Source organism: Harpegnathos saltator, unplaced genomic scaffold, assembly GCF_003227715.2.
Source record: "Harpegnathos saltator strain DR-91 unplaced genomic scaffold, Hsal_v8.6 scaffold86, whole genome shotgun sequence".
Classification (NCBI taxonomy): Eukaryota; Metazoa; Arthropoda; class Insecta; order Hymenoptera; family Formicidae; genus Harpegnathos; species Harpegnathos saltator.
In genome coordinates, this window is record NW_020230713.1 from 1,430,360 (window position 1) to 1,448,970 (window position 18,611).

The 18,611-nt window shown below is 45.1% G+C and overlaps 4 protein-coding genes across 7 annotated transcripts in view; 2 read left to right on the top strand and 2 right to left on the bottom strand.

Moving 5' to 3' along the window:
* The window catches only part of Pdk1 (Phosphoinositide-dependent kinase 1), a 366,917-nt gene extending 366,491 nt beyond the window's left edge, over positions 1 to 426 (bottom strand). Inside the window, exon 1 of one of the 3 annotated variants that reach the window (XM_025307411.1) lies at positions 244 to 426. In XM_025307411.1, the coding sequence (XP_025163196.1) occupies positions 244 to 306 (63 nt within the window). In that variant the 5' untranslated portion in view covers positions 307 to 426. The remainder of the gene's footprint in view (positions 1 to 243) is intronic. The other 2 variants (XM_025307410.1, XM_025307413.1) reach the window with 2 other exon arrangements.
* A 2,507-nt stretch (positions 427 to 2,933) lies between these two features.
* Positions 2,934 to 3,856, top strand: Snapin (SNAP associated protein). The gene is made up of 2 exons (XM_019843087.2): positions 2,934 to 3,136; positions 3,517 to 3,856. Exons 1-2 carry the CDS (start codon positions 2,985 to 2,987, stop codon positions 3,830 to 3,832), a joined length of 468 nt encoding a protein of 155 aa, XP_019698646.1. The 5' UTR covers positions 2,934 to 2,984; the 3' UTR covers positions 3,833 to 3,856.
* Positions 3,857 to 3,906: 50 nt separating this feature from the next.
* Positions 3,907 to 5,237, top strand: HemK2 (HemK methyltransferase 2). Its single transcript, XM_011147423.3, has one exon. The coding sequence runs from the start codon at positions 3,949 to 3,951 to the stop codon at positions 4,600 to 4,602; it is 654 nt and encodes a 217-aa protein (XP_011145725.1). The 5' UTR covers positions 3,907 to 3,948; the 3' UTR covers positions 4,603 to 5,237.
* Positions 5,238 to 5,432: 195 nt separating this feature from the next.
* LOC105186910 (uncharacterized) lies at positions 5,433 to 17,296 on the bottom strand. Of its 2 annotated transcripts, XM_011147421.3 has the most exons (9): positions 17,207 to 17,296; positions 9,256 to 9,368; positions 8,976 to 9,080; positions 7,429 to 8,256; positions 7,226 to 7,347; positions 6,988 to 7,146; positions 6,583 to 6,852; positions 6,092 to 6,343; positions 5,433 to 5,832 (listed from the first exon to the last, which is right to left on the bottom strand). In XM_011147421.3, exons 2-9 carry the CDS (start codon positions 9,359 to 9,361, stop codon positions 5,494 to 5,496), a joined length of 2,181 nt encoding a protein of 726 aa, XP_011145723.1. In that variant the 5' UTR covers positions 9,362 to 9,368; positions 17,207 to 17,296; the 3' UTR covers positions 5,433 to 5,493. The 2 variants fall into 2 exon arrangements, with proteins under 2 accessions (XP_011145723.1, XP_011145724.1); XM_011147422.3 differs by lacking the exon at positions 8,976 to 9,080.
* Positions 17,297 to 18,611: the final 1,315 nt, after the last annotated feature.

The window sequence follows — 18,611 nt, forward strand, 5'->3', positions numbered from 1 at the left end:
GACGTCAAATCGGAGCGGACATCGAACCTCGGCCGGCGCGTTTGCGCAAACTGCGTGTCTCTCGGACGTCTGCGGAATGCAGTGCATACAGATATATCTCGCGATGATTTTACGAATTTCGAGGAGCATCTCATGTGAGAAACTGCGGCCGAAAATAAATGGCGAGAAAATCACGTAACGCGATAATGCGGCCAAGAAACGCGCATGTCAGCCGATAACCTAGCAGTCTCTAGTGACACTCACCTCGTTCAAACTCGTCTTGTATAAGATGTCATGACTCACGAGCGACGCAGGATTATCAGTCATGCTTTGGTGAAGCCTCCCACGGCAGCGATGTCCTTCCCAGGCGATGGCTCACCCAATAAACTTCATGCGCACTCACAACACTGCACTCGAAATCGCAGAAACTGTCACGGCCATTTTGATACTACGGCGACGTCGTTCGCGACGATTTTGCGCGACGTAACGGCCACTGAGTCGCCATCTCGTGATTGCAACGATGCAACGGGGACGAGACGCGAGCGAGCGAGCGAACGAACGAACGAACAAATGAACGAATGTATGTGTGGATAACACGAGCGAGCCGAATGAAACTACGTCGCCGAGTGTGGTCGCCGAGCTCCGAGTATTACCGTCCGCCACAGAGGACTGTTAGCGGTCGAATGCCAAGCACAATACCGACGCTTGGTCGCTAGCGCTACTGTCCTAGGGCTACTGTGTTTATACAGAGTATAAACAACCAAGTGATCCAACTTTTTATCGCACGATTTAACATTACCGACTTTAGCACTTTAGTCAATGGTGTCGCGTATAGATATTGCACGCATCGTGTCGTTATCGGCAAGTTCGGACTGACTTCTCGGCTGCTTAAGCTAAGATCAAGTAAGTAAAAGATGTAGATATTTAACGTGGTAATGCATTATAAAAGTGTAATAAGAATTAACATTATGTACTACGCGCGTTCGAGCTTTGTTTACCTTTTTTGTGATTCTACCTGTTTTATAACCACGACGCGTTGTATATGTTTGCACTCTGCTTGTCTATATACGATATAACTTTTCTATTTGTGACGAATGGTTGATTTTACTTTACGAGTTATTCATGAATTTATCACTGGACAAACACGAAATTCGTAGTCGCATTTATTGCACGGTATTGCAGATTCTGTTTTATCGACACTTACCAACTTCTCCTTTGGCCGAAAGCGTAAGAGCGCTCGTTATCGCGAATTATTATTGCTGACGCGCGACTTTTCACTCGATACTCCTGTTAGTTTCGCCGAAATATTCCACGAAGTATTTATCCTGTTAACGAATACGCGAGACATTCTTTTGGCACTCCCGACAATAATAATCTATACACAAGAAACACACAGAATGGCGTCTCGCATCCGCACTGTAACGTCGCGAAGTACACAGCAACTGATCTGTTAATTGCGATTCTCGAAGTGTCGAACGCGTCAACTTCACTCGGTCAACTTTATTCTCGACTGTTCCGCGATGTTTTCTCGTACGATGACTGTATGGCGATATTTAGGCACGACAGATGCACGAAACTTATTTTAGCCACTCTCGATGATAATTTGCGAATGAGATTACTGATTCGAAAAAATAGCTGATTGAACTTCGAACTGACATAACCTGACAATCGCGCGACAATACTTTCGGTTTCGCCGACCGCGAGATATATTCATTTCCGACGGTTCCTCGATGATATCTTGACATGACAGACGCATGAGCTTTATAGTTTTAATATTTTCGGTTGTAACTCATGCGTGAAGCTTATTTTTGACTAGTCGAAATCGCGAAAAACAGAACGACTTGTTGAGTCCGCCGCGACCGTTTCTTGACTGAATTTTCCTAGATCTCCTTCGAAGTATCCTATTGGCTCAGACAACGTGAGCCAACCAATCGCAAGCGTCTTTTCTATTTTTCAAAATCTACACATATCAATAAGCACAAGATGCTCGAGATAGTTCCGATATAGGAGAGAGATGTACAATTTCGATATAGTGAACATATTTGAAACTTGGTAATATTTTTAATGAAAATCTGCTCACGAAGCCCTCTTTGCGTTACTCTATTTAATTGTACGTGTTGGAAACTACTAAAATTACGATTGTGGTTAACGCTTTACTTTTAGTGTCGTGCGTGAATGTATATCGGAAGTCCGGAATTCAGTGATGGGCGATTGTTTTGCGTGTTCACGGTCCACGAGAGCGCTTCATCTCTCAATGTTCGTAACCGGCGTCTGTAATTGAGTCGTGTCGAAATTATACAGCCGTACGAGGATGCGAGAGAGATGGAGTGACAGAATTTTTTCATCTCTTGGCGAAACGTTTCGAGATTCAATCTTGTGTCTACAGTTTCGGTAAGTTTATGCCTTTTCCCTACATTAATTCTACATGCAAACAAATTCATCGTAACTGTTACACACGGACGAGAAGCTGGTGCATATCAGCATGAACATGTTCGTTCGTGTCTATCAGTGGTGCTCAACGTTAATCAAAAAGCATCGAAGTTACCGATCGTCTCGATCGCTCATCAGATATATTCGGTTAAGTAAAAGCGCGTGATATTGTCTTTTCATCAATTATTAGTCATATCTTAAGGGCTTATACGAATTCGGTATATTTTTTATAATTAACACAGATGCTCGAAATAATTGCATGAACATTTTTCTATCCTTCGGTCTCTAACTCCATTTCAATTATGACATGATAAAGAACAGAACTTTTTTTTTCTTAAGACGATTGTGAGATAAAGCAAACGATAAGAAACCGTATTATGGTAGTTTCCATCAGTCTACGTGAATTTGAATAGCGACTTGCAATAACATCTCGTCGGTGTGTCGGCAACGACCTGCCTGTTGCCAGTAATAAAACCAGTAATAATTACCAACACGAGTTCTCTCGTACCAGGGAACACCGCTTCGTGGTTCACCTCCCGCCATTTTTCCCGTATAACCTTTCACACGGCTGAAACATGGACGTAGACACAGCGAGTGATAATACGTCCATCGACGATAAAATAGACGATTTTTGCGAAAATCCTACGCGAGATGCACTAACGGAGGGTCTTATGAGTTTGTTGAAGCCCACAGTGGACCAGTTGGACGAGAGAATTCGCGCTACAAGGTGAATGAGAATTTTTCATTGTGATTCGGTGCAAAAGTTGCTTACGAATGGTAAACTCCCTTCGCGATATCGTACATATATTATACATAATTTATTGTATTATTATGTGCTTACTATTCTTATGACTTTCATGGAGGGTAATCTCAAACAAATGCATATATATATTCGTTCACACATTTCTGCAATTGCAACAATGAAAAAGTATATCCGATAATTTATTGTTATCTATCTTTCAAATATTGTCGATATAAACTGGGACAGGTTCTGCTACAAAAGGCTCTGATATAAAAATTTGATTTATATAATTATTACTAGAAATCAGGCAGAATCAGCAGAGATTCGGGAGATTTTAATTTGTATGTATTTTTCTTTTTTTACAGGATATGTCAAATAGAGCTGAAACAACGGATTGAATCATTAACCGAGGAACTCCAAAGGATCAATGAGGCACTGCAGTATCCATTAGATACAGATTCTTACGTAAAGAAGCTTATTAATGCTAAGCATAAGATCACTATAGTTAGTAACATCTTGCAAACTACTCAAGAACGATTGAACAAGGTGCATCAAGCTGTAGAAAAGAGTACTGCCAAGAGGAAGACATTGTTAGATAATAGTTCAGCATACAGCAGTGCTACTATCGAGCCAGATAAGGAAGAGCCAGTCCAAGTAGAAACTGATAAACAGAAGCAATAATTGTCTGATGTCCTTAACTGTAAGATTTATGTGATATTATTTCCAAATTATTACTTGAAAATTACTACTTTACAAGTTTTATATCGGAACTTTATATCATTTACATTATAAAAATCATGGAGACACCTATAGTTAAGCTGTCAGACGAAGAGCTCAAAACAGTGTATGAGCCTTCTGAAGATTCGTATCTTCTCATAGATGCTTTAGAAGCAGATCTAAAAGTTCTAGAAGCGATGAAGCCTGTGATTTGTTTAGAGATAGGTAGTGGTTCTGGTGTGGTTATCACAGCTTTAGCGATGGCATTGAAGAGACATCATAGTGCTCAGTTTATTGCAGTTGATATAAATCCTGATGCATGTAGGGCCACCAGGAGAACTAGTCTGGACAATTCTGTTATTGTAAATGTCCTTCAAATGAATCTGTTAGATTGTATACAGATTAGAGGGCAGGTCGATGTTATTTTATTTAATCCTCCATATGTAGCTACCGAATATGAGGAAGTGTTGGATGACAGACTTGTGTTTAAAACTTGGGCAGGTGGTAAACATGGTAGGCAAGTTATGGAACAGGTATTCAGCACGATTCCTGAGATCTTGTCAGATTCTGGGTTATTTTACTTGGTTGTAATTAAAGAGAACGATCCTGAATATATTCTAAGTGCGTTTCAAAAGTTGAACATGTCTGGTAGTATCGTTTGCGAGAGGAAAGTTAGGGGAGAGCATTTGTATGTTTTACGTTTTTGTAAAACCAAAGTGAATGAGATAAGTTAACGTTGCATTTTCGTTGTGTCATCTATTGCATTTTTAACTCTCGATTTCCATTAATGATGAACTGTAAATAGGAGGTATCACATTCATTTGAGTCATATTGTAGATAACTGTAACATCAGTTAGATCACTTTATCGTCGTTTACGAGCGATTGTTATGTACTTTAATTAATTACAGTTAATACAATTATAATATAATTCCTTATTCGGTATATTTTCGGTTTTACTCTCATATCTTTATAAGTTACAGCAGGTAACAGGTGAGAAATAGCGATTGTTTGCTCGCACAAAAGGGGACGATCGAGATGAGACAGCCTTTAGTTTCTTTTTTACAAATATCATAATTTATTTTAACGCTCTTAAGAACTACATTGCTGGGATCGAAGTATATAATAAATACCATGTATATCGCGGTATTCAATATTATGCGGAATGAGCACTATATCGTCGTCCACAAGGACTGTACGAATAGTTTGTTAGATATATTCGTATATTGATATGTAAAATATGGCTGCACCCCTGTTCTGCTGACGAAATGGAACGAATTTACTAAGTTCGGACAACGTTAACGCGCTGTATAAGATTTACTTATAGAGATATGTAGAAGCAACGAGTTCAATAAAATTATCGACACATTATTGCCGTTATTCGCTAACTGTGGCTCCAAACAGTTACTCCAAACATTTCGGTGTGATATTCTCCGGCGTTCCTTCCATTCCTCGATCAGTTCCTTCGTAGGGTAAGTAATAGTAGTGAAGCGATAGGATAACGGTCACTTGTTCCTTAAGCAGGTATTATTTGATTACTGGCACGCGTTCATTGTTCGCTACGCAACTTGTTTTCTGGTGTTATGCACGATGATAAGGAGAAAGAGGTATTACGAGTAACACCTTTCTACGAATCCACGAATTTCGTTCTGCGGATCCGTTGCAATTTGATGTAGAACACAGCCGCGCTCACGATCGCGATCGAGAGCATGCTCAGCATGAGAGAGAACGTCGTGTAAAAGCCTCCGTTACTCATGCAAACATTCTTCTCTTTTGTCATCGTCTCGATAGCTGTCTCCTCCATGCTCTCTAAAATCTGGTTGGATGCTGCGCTTAAATCATCTAGCATGACGACTTTGAAGCCGCGTCCAATACGGACAGGGTCCGATAAGAGAACCGGGTTTGTTGTGGTGTTCAATGGCGGTGCATATGTTAACGACCGGCGACGTCTGCCTGGTTCGATTTGCTGAAATAGATTAGTCATTTGGAATATAAGCCATAAAATTTCCTTACGTGATTCTATATAATTTGTGCATATAATTGGTATTGGTATTTACAAGAAAAGTTGTAATTTATTTTTAGATGTAATTGAAATGTTATTTTGTTTACATAACATTTTTTTAGGGAACTATGTATATGTCCTATAAAGTTAGATTATATATATATATAATTTAACTTTATATATATATAAAGTTAGATAATTTTAATATTTAATATTGTCTTACTTGATTTGCTTCTGGGCAAGACTCGCAATCCGTTTTGCAGAGCTCGACGTTACATTCGATGAATAGGTCCATGACATCAGGGAATTTGAAAGCTTGGAAAAACGCGTAAGCTATAATAGAGGCGCCTGTGTTTCCTGTGTCGTTTGTCTTTTGGAAGGCACCAAACAACTTTGGCTTCAGAATGCAACCTCTTTCGTCAGTAAGTTGCAGCGTATTAGTCGAGGCTTCATCTCGCGCCAAACAATCGCGCACCTTGAAAACGATCGTATATTGTTCAGTGTCATTTTTTGAATTCGTGTTTATTGCTTCTAATCTAAAATCTTTACCAAGTTATGCAATCTGAAAAATATTAACACACCGGAGAGTAATTGTAAACTTGTAATTATTTTGTGTATGCTCGATTGCATTTACACATTATTTTAATATCGACGAACTACTCGCGCGTAATTCTATTATACAAATCACCATCGCGGATATAATTTTCGACATACCTGAAGATCGAAACCTGGATCGCCTTCCACGGTAACGACCAGGGTCATTGTTTCTCCGATCTTCACGAGTCCGTCGGCGGCTGGTGCGAAGGGTCCTCTGCCAATTTGAATGTCCAACTTGGCCGAAGCTGTGTCACCGCTAAAGGTAACGATCTCCTGGTTCAGCATGTCCACGGAGAAATTAACAACTAAGGCCTTGTTAATATTTCCTTCCCAAAGGCATCTCACCCTTCGCACTGTGTCCCACACTTCTTGTATGCCCGGTTCGTTCTGAAGCAAGGAGAACATTTTAATCGATGTCTGTTGGTCAAATGTGGTTTTTCACGCGAAAACTAAAGTAAATCTAGAGAAAATTAAGATAAGTTAGGAAAGTAGATTCAGAAATATTGATGGCTCGGTATCGACCTGCAACACGAGGACATTTTCCAGGTACGCTTGGCCAGCTTCACCCTCAAAGTCGTTGATGAATTGAGTTCCGCACGAATCCAAATTCACGGTGAAAGAGTACATTGTCTGGCCAGAATTTTGTGCCACGTATCTGCATTCCGGGTTCATATAGAATCCCTGAATTTCGATAGAATCGATATATTATTGATAAGATTCAGGGTAAGACCATTTCGTTCGAGGAGTGTTTCGTGTTTACCTTGGAATAAATAACACCGTCGAAAGCGCGGTTGAATTCAATGTTGATCGTCATCATGGTCTTACTACATATCACATCGAGACTGTGAATGTGTGGGGGATGATTGAGGTCGTCTTCGACAGCTTAACGATAAAATTATGAATTATTACTTCATTTTCACCTCATCATGCACCTGTTACATTAGTGTAGTAATTTCAACATACCGTTTCCACCTTCACTAGTACCTGGTCCACCTCCGGTTTCTGAACTCCCTGTACCGACTTCGGTGCCAGCACCCGTTTGACCAGATGTGAAAGGCGGGCGCGGTCTTTGCGTGGTAGATGGATATCCAGCAGTCGAAGTAGACGGTGGATATCCTCCGCCCGTACCTGGATAACCACCACCGGTGCTGCTCTCGCCGGGAGTAGGGAAGCTGGGAGCTGGCCGTTCCGACGGATAGCCGTATGACGTGGAGAAACCAGCTGGTGGTGAGTATATTCCTGTAATCGGTGGTGTTAAAGTTCCACTGCTACTTCCTCCGATGCTTGCAGGATATCCTCCTGAGGTGCTGCCGATACCGGCCGAAGTCTGGAAGCCGCTAGGCGAGAACCCACCGGCGACAACCGTGGAACTAGACAGAGGCGGTCTTGGGCTGGTCGACGAGGGGAAGGACGACGGCTGTGGCGGAAGGTAAGTGGTTGATGTGTCAGGTGGATTTAATGGCGGAAAAGCAGACGAGCCGGCGTTCGTGTACGAAGGCTGGCTCGGTCGAGGATTGTAGGACGTGGAGCCGCTGAAACTTTGCGGCACGTATGTCGATGAAGGTTGTTGGTTACTGGGGTAACCCGGTCGGGGAGTGGAGAACGGCGGTTGCCCGACGCTCGGCGGGGTGTAGAGTGACGACGGCCTCTGAACGGGGAAGCTCGTTACATCGTTTTGGCTAGGTGATGGGTAACCCGGTTGAGGGGCCGGTTGAAAGGGTCGGGGTTTCTCGGGCGGTCGTTGAGTGCTGTAAGGCGGCAGATATGCGTTCGAGTCCGATTGCTGGCGAACTGTAAGAACACGTATGCTAATCAAGAGTGAGAAATCACTGGTAATAGTGACGTTTACGAATACAAATGAGCCTTAGTAATCTGTGAATAATTTTATTCGCAATAACGATTACAAAAAGAGATTATTCGACAGTAATTGAGAGAGAGAGAGAGAGAGAGAGAGAGAGAGAGAGAGAGAGAGAGAGAGAGAGAGAGAGAGAGAGAGAGAGAGAGAGAGAGGGAAAAAGGAATAAAATAGAGAAAGAGGGCGTGAAGTGCGTGTGCTGAATAGTTAATAGACTTGACTGGTGCATCGTAAATGAAAACGTTCGCTGTCGAACGGATCAAGCGTGCATCAAAGCCAATCCCAGCGTCATGAACATGAAGAGACTTCCGTGACGCCCACGGCGTCACGGTGAAGTGATTGATGAATAGCGCGGCAAAATGGATTAATAATTTTGCACGTCTCAGTTTAATTGGACGCGGCGGCGTCGGGCTGCGCATAGTCGCAGCTTTTGCGCACAGAATTCTCATCTACGTCCATGGTAGCGGTAGCGTTCCCCTGACCATCGGCGCGTCACTGAACTGTCTATAAATCAGAGCGCGCAACGTCAGATAGCTAAAAACCGATCGCCGTGAAAAGAATACTCGTTACTCGGTGATGTATATGTGTACGCGCGTGGCGATGGGACGGCTTCGCATCGCGCCGTTTCCTCTCGACGGCTGAAAGCGGAACCTACTTTTACGTGCGCCTTGCTGGTAGATCCCCTGAATCCACTCTAGGATATTTTGCGCCATCACGTCTGCCGGCGATGCTGGGGCAGCTCGCGGGACTCTCGAGCGTGCTAACGAATTTTAAACCATTTTGTTTGTCATCAAGTCTCATAATTATCACCGACAATTTTCGCACTGCCTCTCTCTCCGCCGATCTCATCGATCGCATCGAAGACGGACTCGCGGGGTCCTTTCGCACTTTGTTTCTTTTTCTCTTTTTTTTTCTTTTGTTTTCTTTTTTCTTACCGGCATCCGCGTCTGCAGTTCTGACGAATAAAGCGTGACTGCCGAAGTCTTGGCCCACCGCTGCGCCTGAGAAAGCGACGACGAGGATCGTCGCGATCAGCCTCATCCTCCCCCTGCAAAAATTCGCTTCGGTCAATACAGCGTTCCCTTCTCGCTCTGCATCAGTACTCTCGATTTCGCGAGGAATTCCTTCGACAATATAATCAGCTCTCGAAATCGCCTTCGTGCCGCGGAGGTCAAGTGTCATCGGCATGGGTCTCGGTATAACCAAGGATGATGAGTCGCGGACGCGGCGGTAGGCCGGTCGAAAGTAGAAAGTGATCATTATGAAATCTATGGCCGTGATCGCAGCTTTTGACAGTTGACGTCACCGTGCACAAGCGAGATGACTTATTATTGTGAGCAGAGGAGCGAGAACGGTGCGAACGCGCTCACGTGTCATGATTTCTCCTCAAGGTCTGGGTTTCCGCGTTCTGGAGTAACGCGCACGAAAAATGTTGGCGGTTATAAAATCACGTTCTAATGCATTATGTGCATATGTTCAGATATATTGTGCGTTTCCATTCAAGGTCTCGGTATACGCGTGCGCGCGTGCGCCTGAGCTGTGCGAAACGATCTAACTGTTTTCAGTCGAATTTCGAAAGCTGGATGGCCGAAGGATATCTCAGATTTCTAATTGGACTGTGACTGCCGGCGTTTCGAATCACGCGAATGAAATTCAACGGTGAAAATTAATTAACCGCGAAGATTTCGGCAAGCGATGACTGTACGCGGATAATTATCCATCCCGTCGGAGCGAGCTACGATTGGCCCGTTAATCTCCAAGGTCCTGCTTACCAGCGTGCTCTCCGTGGCACGTTGGCGAAATTAATCGTCGTAGAAAAGAAAAAAAGAGAAAAAAAGGGAAGCAAAGAAACCGCACAATTATGTGTCGACAGAGTTTTAGCGGAAAATTTAGCGTGCGAGTACTAGCGCTTGTCTTTAATCTCGGATCGCGATCGCTGAGATATCTTTTTACTCGTAGCCGGTGCCGCGTTTCCATTATTGTTCGCTCTTATTCTCACGTGTGCGGCAGAGCGGCAGTGGCGGCGGCGAACGTTGGCGCGTTTCGTCAGGACGAATTACGAACGGCATAAATCGCGTCTCGTCTCACACGTCTCATAATTCCAGGCTACCTTGTTGGGAGGTAATTTATGTGTACGCTCGTGGGCGCTTAATCATGTATTTTTGGTCATACGAATGCTGCCGGGTGACTTTCTTCCGCGTAGACAAGACGGGGCACGTCTTTTCACGGGCGACGATCTTCATTAATATTATAACGCTCGCAAGATCACCATAAATCCAGCTTTAAATATGATCTCCGCGTGTTTATCCGCGTTCCTCTCGCGTTCCATACGAGAAACAATGTCATATTCACTGTAGAAGACAAGATGACATGAAGAGACAAGAGTGAAGAAGTGGAACGGAGGAGACACGAGTACTTCTCGAGACGAGCGCGAGACGTAACGGCGGGGAATTGGTATACAATGGAATTATCGATCAAGATGCGATCTGAAAATTGAACGTTTAACTCGGACATCGCACAGCACACCAATTAACGTACTCGAATAATCACTCTGTTACAATAATTACGTGCGGTCAATCGCGCGTAAGATAGCACCAATTGTCCGCGTGGCATCGGGCGGACGGTAATTGTTTTCCGTTCGCGTCGTTTGCGCAACACTCGATACGCTCGATACACAGAGCGCACGATTCCTCTGCGGGAACTGTCGGCTGGAACTTTTCCGGCAGCTTCCGGCCGCTCAAACGAGCGAGTGTCATCTCGTCACGGTCGCGTTCGATCTTACGGTCACTTTCAGTTAACTCGACCCCGGTACACCTCTGTAGGAAGCAGCAGAGCGCGCCGCTACGTCTTCGCACGGGTGCTTTCCATCGCTTCAGTTTTATGCTACGAATGCGCCAGTGAAACCGAATCGTGACGCGCGCCTTTTTCGGCCGTCTCGCTGCTCGCTGCTCGCTACTCGTACGATCGTCCGCCGCGGATGCTGCATCCGATCCGCTTGCGGATCGATGCATCGGTGGGGTAAGAGTTCGAGAAGTCAACGGTGGAATCGTGCTCGAGCGAGGTGAAAGGTGAAAGTCGCGCGCCGACTAGACGAACGTGTGTTCACATTGGAGAGACACGCTAGAGCGTCCCTCTTTCTCACTCTCCCGTAACGTGCGAGTACACGTATCGCGAGATTCATCACAGGATCCGCGTCGACCTATATATGCCTAAACCCTACGACTTCGTCTCCCTCTCTTTCTCCTTCTCGTCGCGTCCTTTCTCGTCCTTCGGTCGTTTCACACACGCGGATAAAACGCCGTGGTTTTTGATTTTCTGGGATCTTGGTTCCATATTTCGTCGACCGCACAGGTACATAGCTACTATTGGATTTTCCACGGGACTCCGATAACATAAAGTTTGGGCTCCTCGGGATATCCTCGATTCCGCGGGGTGCCCCTCTCTGTATCACAGATCTCGGATCTCGCGGATTCCCGCGTCTATAAATCATTAGCTCCGCGAACTTGCGGTTCCGAAGATTCTTATAGGAAATGATGCATACGCGCGCAGCGGGGAAATTCTCCCGAGTTTCACGACGGACGTAAAAAACCGTACGTAACATCCGACGGATGTTAAATCGTATTAACATAATCGTGAGAGAGAAATTCTCGTTACGGAGAACGGCAGGAAGGGGACACCTTGATTGCATTAAATTAAATAAAAATTCAATTCATATGCGATCGTACGAAGATCGTACGAACGCGTGAACGAGCCAGTCTCTGAACGCGGTCTGAAAGGTGAATTCGAGCGGGTTATGAAGAAATCACTCATGCAACACATTGTGCGCGTTCCGTAACAGCCCGGGATTGCCGAATGTGACAACAACAACGGAACTAGCAAGGCTACAAAAAAGAGTCGCGGCCGAGCGTAGCGCGTTTAATCGGCTAAGTGCGTGCGAAAATCGTCAACCGCCGACAAGTGGCAACACCTGTTACACGAGAGGGAATTACGTTCTGTCGTCGCCGTCGTCGTTGCTACGCTCGTGTTTAACGTAATTGCCGCACGCGCAACGCGTAATTGATAACCGCGTCGATATTATTAAACCGGCGCGACGATCGTTGCGGTCTCGCCAGATGCACGTGCGTCGCTTTCAAACGTGGAGCGAGCTGCGGCCGGCATTTTTGCGTGGTTCATTTATCTCTCTCTCTCTCTCTCTCTCTTTCTTTTTTATTTTTTATGTTTTTCATCGTCTCTCGCCATAATTTAGCGAACGCAATATCGCGCGGTGATGCCCGGCGATATTCTCTGTCTCCCCCCCCCCTCCATTGTGTTGCACCGTTGCAAATAAAATTAATGCGCCGGTACTAATTACTCGTTAATTAGCCCACACCCCTCTCTCTCTCTCTCTCTCTCTCTCTTTCTCTCTATCTATCTATCTATCTATCTCTCTCTCTCTCTCTCTCTCTCTCTCTCTCTCTCTCTTTCTCTCTGTCGCACGCAGGCAAGCAGGATCATTGCAAAATCGCCCCGAGGCCGGCTCGCGGTGTATTAGGGTATCACGATTCGCGTCTTAAAAGAAATCCAGCGGGTCGACCGCGTCCGCGTCATGTAATTATCGTGCGAAATTCGCCGGAGCTTTGCGCAGCGGTTCGACCGTAACGTCGCTGTTTGCGGTCGCGCGATTAGGCAAGTGTAGCGTGCACTTGAGATGCTGCGGTTTTCTTCCCGCCGGCGTGTCGCCCGTTTCATTTCGACGTCGGCATTTTAATAACGAGGTGGGACAGCACTCGTTTATTATGGAGATTTCATGACGAGCCCGGTCTCCGCCGGTCCTGAGACGCTCCCTTCTGAAACTGGGCTACTCGAGGTCACCACGCGATTTCCGAGCCGACGCGTCTCTACCTAAGCCAGCTATCGACTGGAAATTACCGCGGGAATTGGAAGACGATTAAGAAGGGCGCGCTAAAGTGTCTTTAATTCGGGAACGGCGCAGCGTGGAAACTGCGTGCCGGAGAGCACAAAGTGTGAACGCGGAACGATTGTATTATTCACGATAATCCGAGCAATTAGTGGCTGCATGCGTCGCGTCTGTGCGGGATTAAATGTCGCCCTGTTAATGTGAGCCGTCATTAATAGAGCAAATTCCATTAATAATAAATTGATACGTGTAAAACATGCAAAATGCCTGTAATGTGACGCGCGGTCCGCCGTATATCGGCGAATAACCGAAATTAACGCGCTAACGTACTCGCTGGCGGTGTAATTTCTCGTTTAAAATGCTGACACCGTTTCGAGATCGCTTATGGTCGCTTGGACGCGCGTGCGTTATAAGGGAACACGGCGAAAACAAGGCCGGTTCCGTTGGGCGGGAGGTAAATGAAATTACTGCGATGAATCTTCGTCGGGAGTGATGTTTCAAAGCGGCGGTTAGAGAAATTGTTCGCGCGTATATATACGCAGAATAAGCGTTGCAATTAAATTCGAGATCGAGCAAGGAAACAACATGGCCCGCACGAGCGAGCGAGCACAAGCCTGAGATGCCAGACGTTAATGGCACGAATGATGCTAATAATGACGAAACGACTTAAGTACGGCGGTTAGGTAGATTTGTTCGGAGACCGCGCGGGTCTCGCAGTGAAAACTGTTACGTCCAATAGGTCTGGGTTACGGGGACATCGATTTCCTTATACACGCGCGCCGCGCAGCACGCGTCGACCGCGTGAAAAATCGCTGTCCGCTCGGCGCATTTCTACCGTACAATGTCAGCAGCCGACGAACGACCAAATACGTAACTCCGTAGACATACGGACGGACGGGAGAGACAGCCGGGAAAATGGGGTTTCATTATAGCGCTCGGTGGCAAAAATCGCACCAGCGGAATTCCTTGACCGTGTTAATCGACGTATCTCACATCTTCTCGCGTCGCGTCGTTTCGCGTCTCTGTCTATCGAACGACTCACGCGCCGTCGTCGTCGGGCCCTTCGATTTCTCGGACGTCGCGCGTCTCGCCGAGAAACGCTTTTCGTATATTCGCCGGGGGGAAAAAGTAGCTCGCGCGTTTGCTGTGCAGTCGCGGCAATACGTCTCGTTGCGCGCTTTTTATCGTTGCCGACGACATACGTATGTAGTCACTTGGCAGAGTTTCGACCGCGAATCGCCACGCCGAAACAATTCATCCGTCCACGCGCGGATTTTTACACGTCCGCAAAAACGCGCTCCCTCTCGGGGGGAAAGCGTGAACTTTTGCCGTTAAATTCCTTGCGTAGCCGGGCGCTGCGTATTTTCAAGCCTGTTCATTGACATTTAATACTCTTTGCGCGCGATTCATCCGTCCGTTCTCTTCTTCTTCCCCCCCCTCTCTCTCTCTCTCTCTCTCTCTCACTCCTTCTCTTTATCTCTGTCTATCTCTCTCATCTCCCTCCACGTCCTTCTTTGCGCGTCCCCCGTCTTTCCTCATTTTTTTGTCAATCTCTACAAACACGTGTCTTCGCTATTATATAGCTCCGTAGAAAACGCATCTTGAGCGACGCGGCTAGCGAAAGGATGTCACTATGTAGGACTGCCGCGAAAAGCGCGACTCACAGCATCGCGAGATGTAGTATAGTGTGTTTGTACAATCTTGAGACTAAATCACTTTGAAAAATCGTCCTCTTCGTATTCTTTGGTATTATTGCACGAGCAGAGCCTCGGAGTTCGGAAGAAGATTCAAGCAGCGTCGCGCCGCTCGTCACGTCGCTGTGCCCGCGACGAGAAGATCAGTGGACACATTTTGACAGAGTTTCGCAGAGTTATTCCTATACAAAGACTTCCTTTGCGACCTAAATAACATATCCAGCCCAGAAGCGAATATCCTTCTGTGGACGTCGTCTCTTTCAAGCGGGCCATAAATCTGCCGATGCGATTGGCACGAAGTCACTTTCTTTTCAATGAGGATAGATTTATTCGGTCGCCCGTTGGCGCCCATTGGCCAAATTATAGTTATTGGCGAGACCGTTATATTCAAAATGCGCACGTGTCTGTACGACGCGAGAATCACGATAAGAAACGTATCGGAGGATATTTCGAGTCTTCGAGGACGGCATTACGGTTTTTCTCGAGCATGATTTCTCTCGATTTCGGATTGATTGGACGAACAGCAACGCCGGCGAGAACTTTACTGGAAAGTTTACATAGCGCGCGTTGCACAATTCGATTCGTAAGCCTCTCATGTTCCTCGATCGCGAATCGTGTTACTCAACGGATACATTGTGAACGAATTTTTTCTTCCCCGTCTCAGGTTTTGCAACGGATCCACCGTGAATTCACGTACAGCCGCGTCGCGTTGATGTTGCCGGGAGATCACAAATTGAGCGATGATGAATAATTGCTTTATCGAAAAGAACACGTGACATAACTCGCGATATACGTTCGCGTGGAACGGTTGAAACCCCGCGATATCTTCCTCTCGTCCTTGCATCACTGCGTTTATATTTTTATTAAGATACAAAGGAAGGAGAGGGGAGGGAGAGGACCGAAGGATGCGCCGAAGATGTCGTAAAGTCGTCTTATTTCCTCGCGTTGTGTTTCGTAACGTGTAATCCGCGAAGATAAATGTCACGAGATGTGTGCAAGAAAAATTCCGATAATCATTTCTTCGTGTTTTGAAACGTGCGTTTAAGGTGCCAGTTATGCGAAAGATGTAACGCGAAATCATTCCAGTCGCGGACGAGTGTCGTTGTGATTTTATCTTCCTTCGCTTCTCGCGTGCGCGTCACGGGGATTGGGAAAATAAGATACGATCGTTCTCGAACTTTGAGATATTATTTTATTCAGAGTCCCCCGTGAGGAGGTAAAAATACTGAGAATCTTCGCTGTCCCCCGTATTTTTCGACGTTTTCATTCCGAGATCTCTTACGTGTGCGATGCGCGAAGGGAAATTTTTAATTACTTTTATGGAAAAACTTTCCGAAGAAGAATCGACGACGACGACACAGTTGTCGCGGTTGTAGACCGTCACCGAAGAGTCACCGTTTGCGTATTTGTTTTTCTATACTCGACACGTTTGGCTACTTGTTAGAGATATTCGAAACCAAGACAAACTCCACGGCATCTGCATACACTATGTGCGTGCAACAAGTATGTATTCGCAGCGTCGTGCGGTGCGTACCGTATACTCGCGCGTATATCTCTGCATGTTCACATGTGTACTCACTTTCTTCGAGGAGATGCGGTGACCAAAACGAGCAATCATCATTTCTCACTCTCACTCTCGCACAATCTCTCACTTCTCACACTCGCTTCTCTTTTCTCTCTCAGCTGAGGCTCGCCCGCGGCTTTGACGTCGCGTACATTCGCGAGGAAAGAAGAAACGCGCGCGGCTTCGTTCGAACGGTTGCGTTAAAAAAGAAAAATATGTATGCATAAAAAACTCGTTTATGTCACAGGAGTCGCACGAGTCTCGCGATCTCTCCACTCGAAGTGTGGACACACAATTTCTAAAAGTGCGGGATAAGTGCTGCTTGTGAGAGAGACGCTATTAAAGTTAATGTCAGGTTGAAATAGGAAGCAGCGTCTTCGGCCAACCCACGATGTCCCGTCTCGATTTACTTAAGGAAATTGTTAAATAAATCGCCGCGCGAACTACGAATGAAGATCCATTAGACACATACACGTGCACATACACTATATGATTTGACACTTACGCTTCGATATCGACTGTAAAGACGGAAATAAGTAATTAATCATACTTGGTTAAAATAATAAAGATGTACGTCTGCGCGATGCGCGAAGGAAATTGGCGGTTAGAAAGTGCGCGAGAGCGCGGTACCAATATCTGTGTAATATTTTCTAAATTAGTATGCCATCCTTATCTGAACGCACGTTGATGCGACATTTATAATATATGTATGTTCGTAAATCGAGACTCACCTGCAATAGAAATCCTTTTCGCGAGGAATTATCGTTCAGGTAGTTCAGCCGTAGTCGATCTTCCTTCGCGATTCGGCCGGAAGATTTGCGTCGTGCGCGCGCTTATGAGAAAGGTGAGAGTGAATAGCCGGGAGCATCTTCATTCAAGCTTTATATAGGTATTGTACCCCCTTACCTAGGCACTCTGTAGAAAGAGCGTGCCATCACCCGAGCCGTAATTTTATCATCAACGAGAAGACGAAAAAAGCACTCGCTGACGAAATTGCATTAGGCGAAAATATCCCCACATTCGAAGTCCTGCCGATGTTTACGCCCTGCCCATTTCGGTATTACCTTCGGATTTCTTTGTCAAATTAACTGCACGTTCTCGTTTTCGCCATTGCAAATAGCGCGAAGATAAAATCATCGACCTTGGATCAACGACGGTAATGATAATAAAAAATAATCTTTAATAAAAAATATATAAGTAGATTATTCGAGAAACAAGGGAAAGAAAACAATATCGACATTATAAAATACGACATTATAAATACTGCTTGCTTCACATATCTTGTAATAATAAACATATCTTTTAATACACATATGTCTATGCGCTATATAAGAAGAAACAGAATAACATAATAACATTATGCAATTTCTGTGCTTAACAATATTCCGCGTTTACTTTGTTTAATTTCTAGAAAGACAGGTATATACACCAGATCCGAAAGTGACATAAATATAATTTGGGACATCGGCAAAAGATTAGGAATATTCATCCTTACAAAAATAACGTCGTGCGTTTTACATCCTTCACGACACGGCTAAATTCCGTCCTACGAAGTCAACGAAATAAATCGATAAACGACAATTTAAATGATTTAACGCGTGCTATTATCAGATCTGTAGCGTCGCTTCCTGAGATTGACGTGCGCGCTTAAGAAAGCGCGACTTTCTGAGTCACGTTCGGGAATAATGACGATAATATATGAATTCCTGCGTTCGAAGATTCGTCACCCGTACAAGGAGCGACGACACTTTGAACATGCGGTCTTTTCCGGGTACGAAGTGCGTTCCTAATTTGGCGCGCGATGGAAAACCTATATTTTTCCCCGAATGAAATACGATCTTCCGCCTCTTGTACCTGGCGAATGAATTTTCCGGTTGCGACCTAATTCGTCCGTCCTGAATCCGTTTATAATTCACATGACGGATCGTGTGGATACAGTCGTGTGACGAATCTTATGCAACCTGCAACTTGTGCCTTAGAACACGATCTTTAGAATTCTATGGTAATCACATGGCAGTCATATTAATCGAATTAATGAGGTAATAAAGGGAAATTACATTGCTTACGCGCTTATACGTGACATACATTGTCCTACAATCCTCTCGTCGCTTATCAAAAAACTTATTAGAATTTTAT

Bases quoted from the DNA above. Each gene is read 5' to 3' on its own strand.
- Snapin (XM_019843087.2), top strand. From the start codon at position 2,985: ATGGACGTAGACACAGCGAGTGATAATACGTCCATCGACGATAAAATA. The intron at 3,137-3,516 runs GTGAATGAGAAT...CTTTTTTTACAG, and splicing joins GAGAGAATTCGCGCTACAAG to GATATGTCAAATAGAGCTGA.
- HemK2 (XM_011147423.3), top strand. From the start codon at position 3,949: ATGGAGACACCTATAGTTAAGCTGTCAGACGAAGAGCTCAAAACAGTG.
- LOC105186910 (XM_011147421.3), bottom strand. From the start codon at position 9,361: ATGAGGCTGATCGCGACGATCCTCGTCGTCGCTTTCTCAGGCGCAGCG. The intron at 8,257-8,975 runs GTAGGTTCCGCT...GTGTTCTTACAG, and splicing joins CCAGCAAGGCGCACGTAAAA to TTCGCCAGCAATCGGACTCG. The intron at 5,833-6,091 runs GTAAGACAATAT...AATCTATTTCAG, and splicing joins CTTGCCCAGAAGCAAATCAA to CAAATCGAACCAGGCAGACG.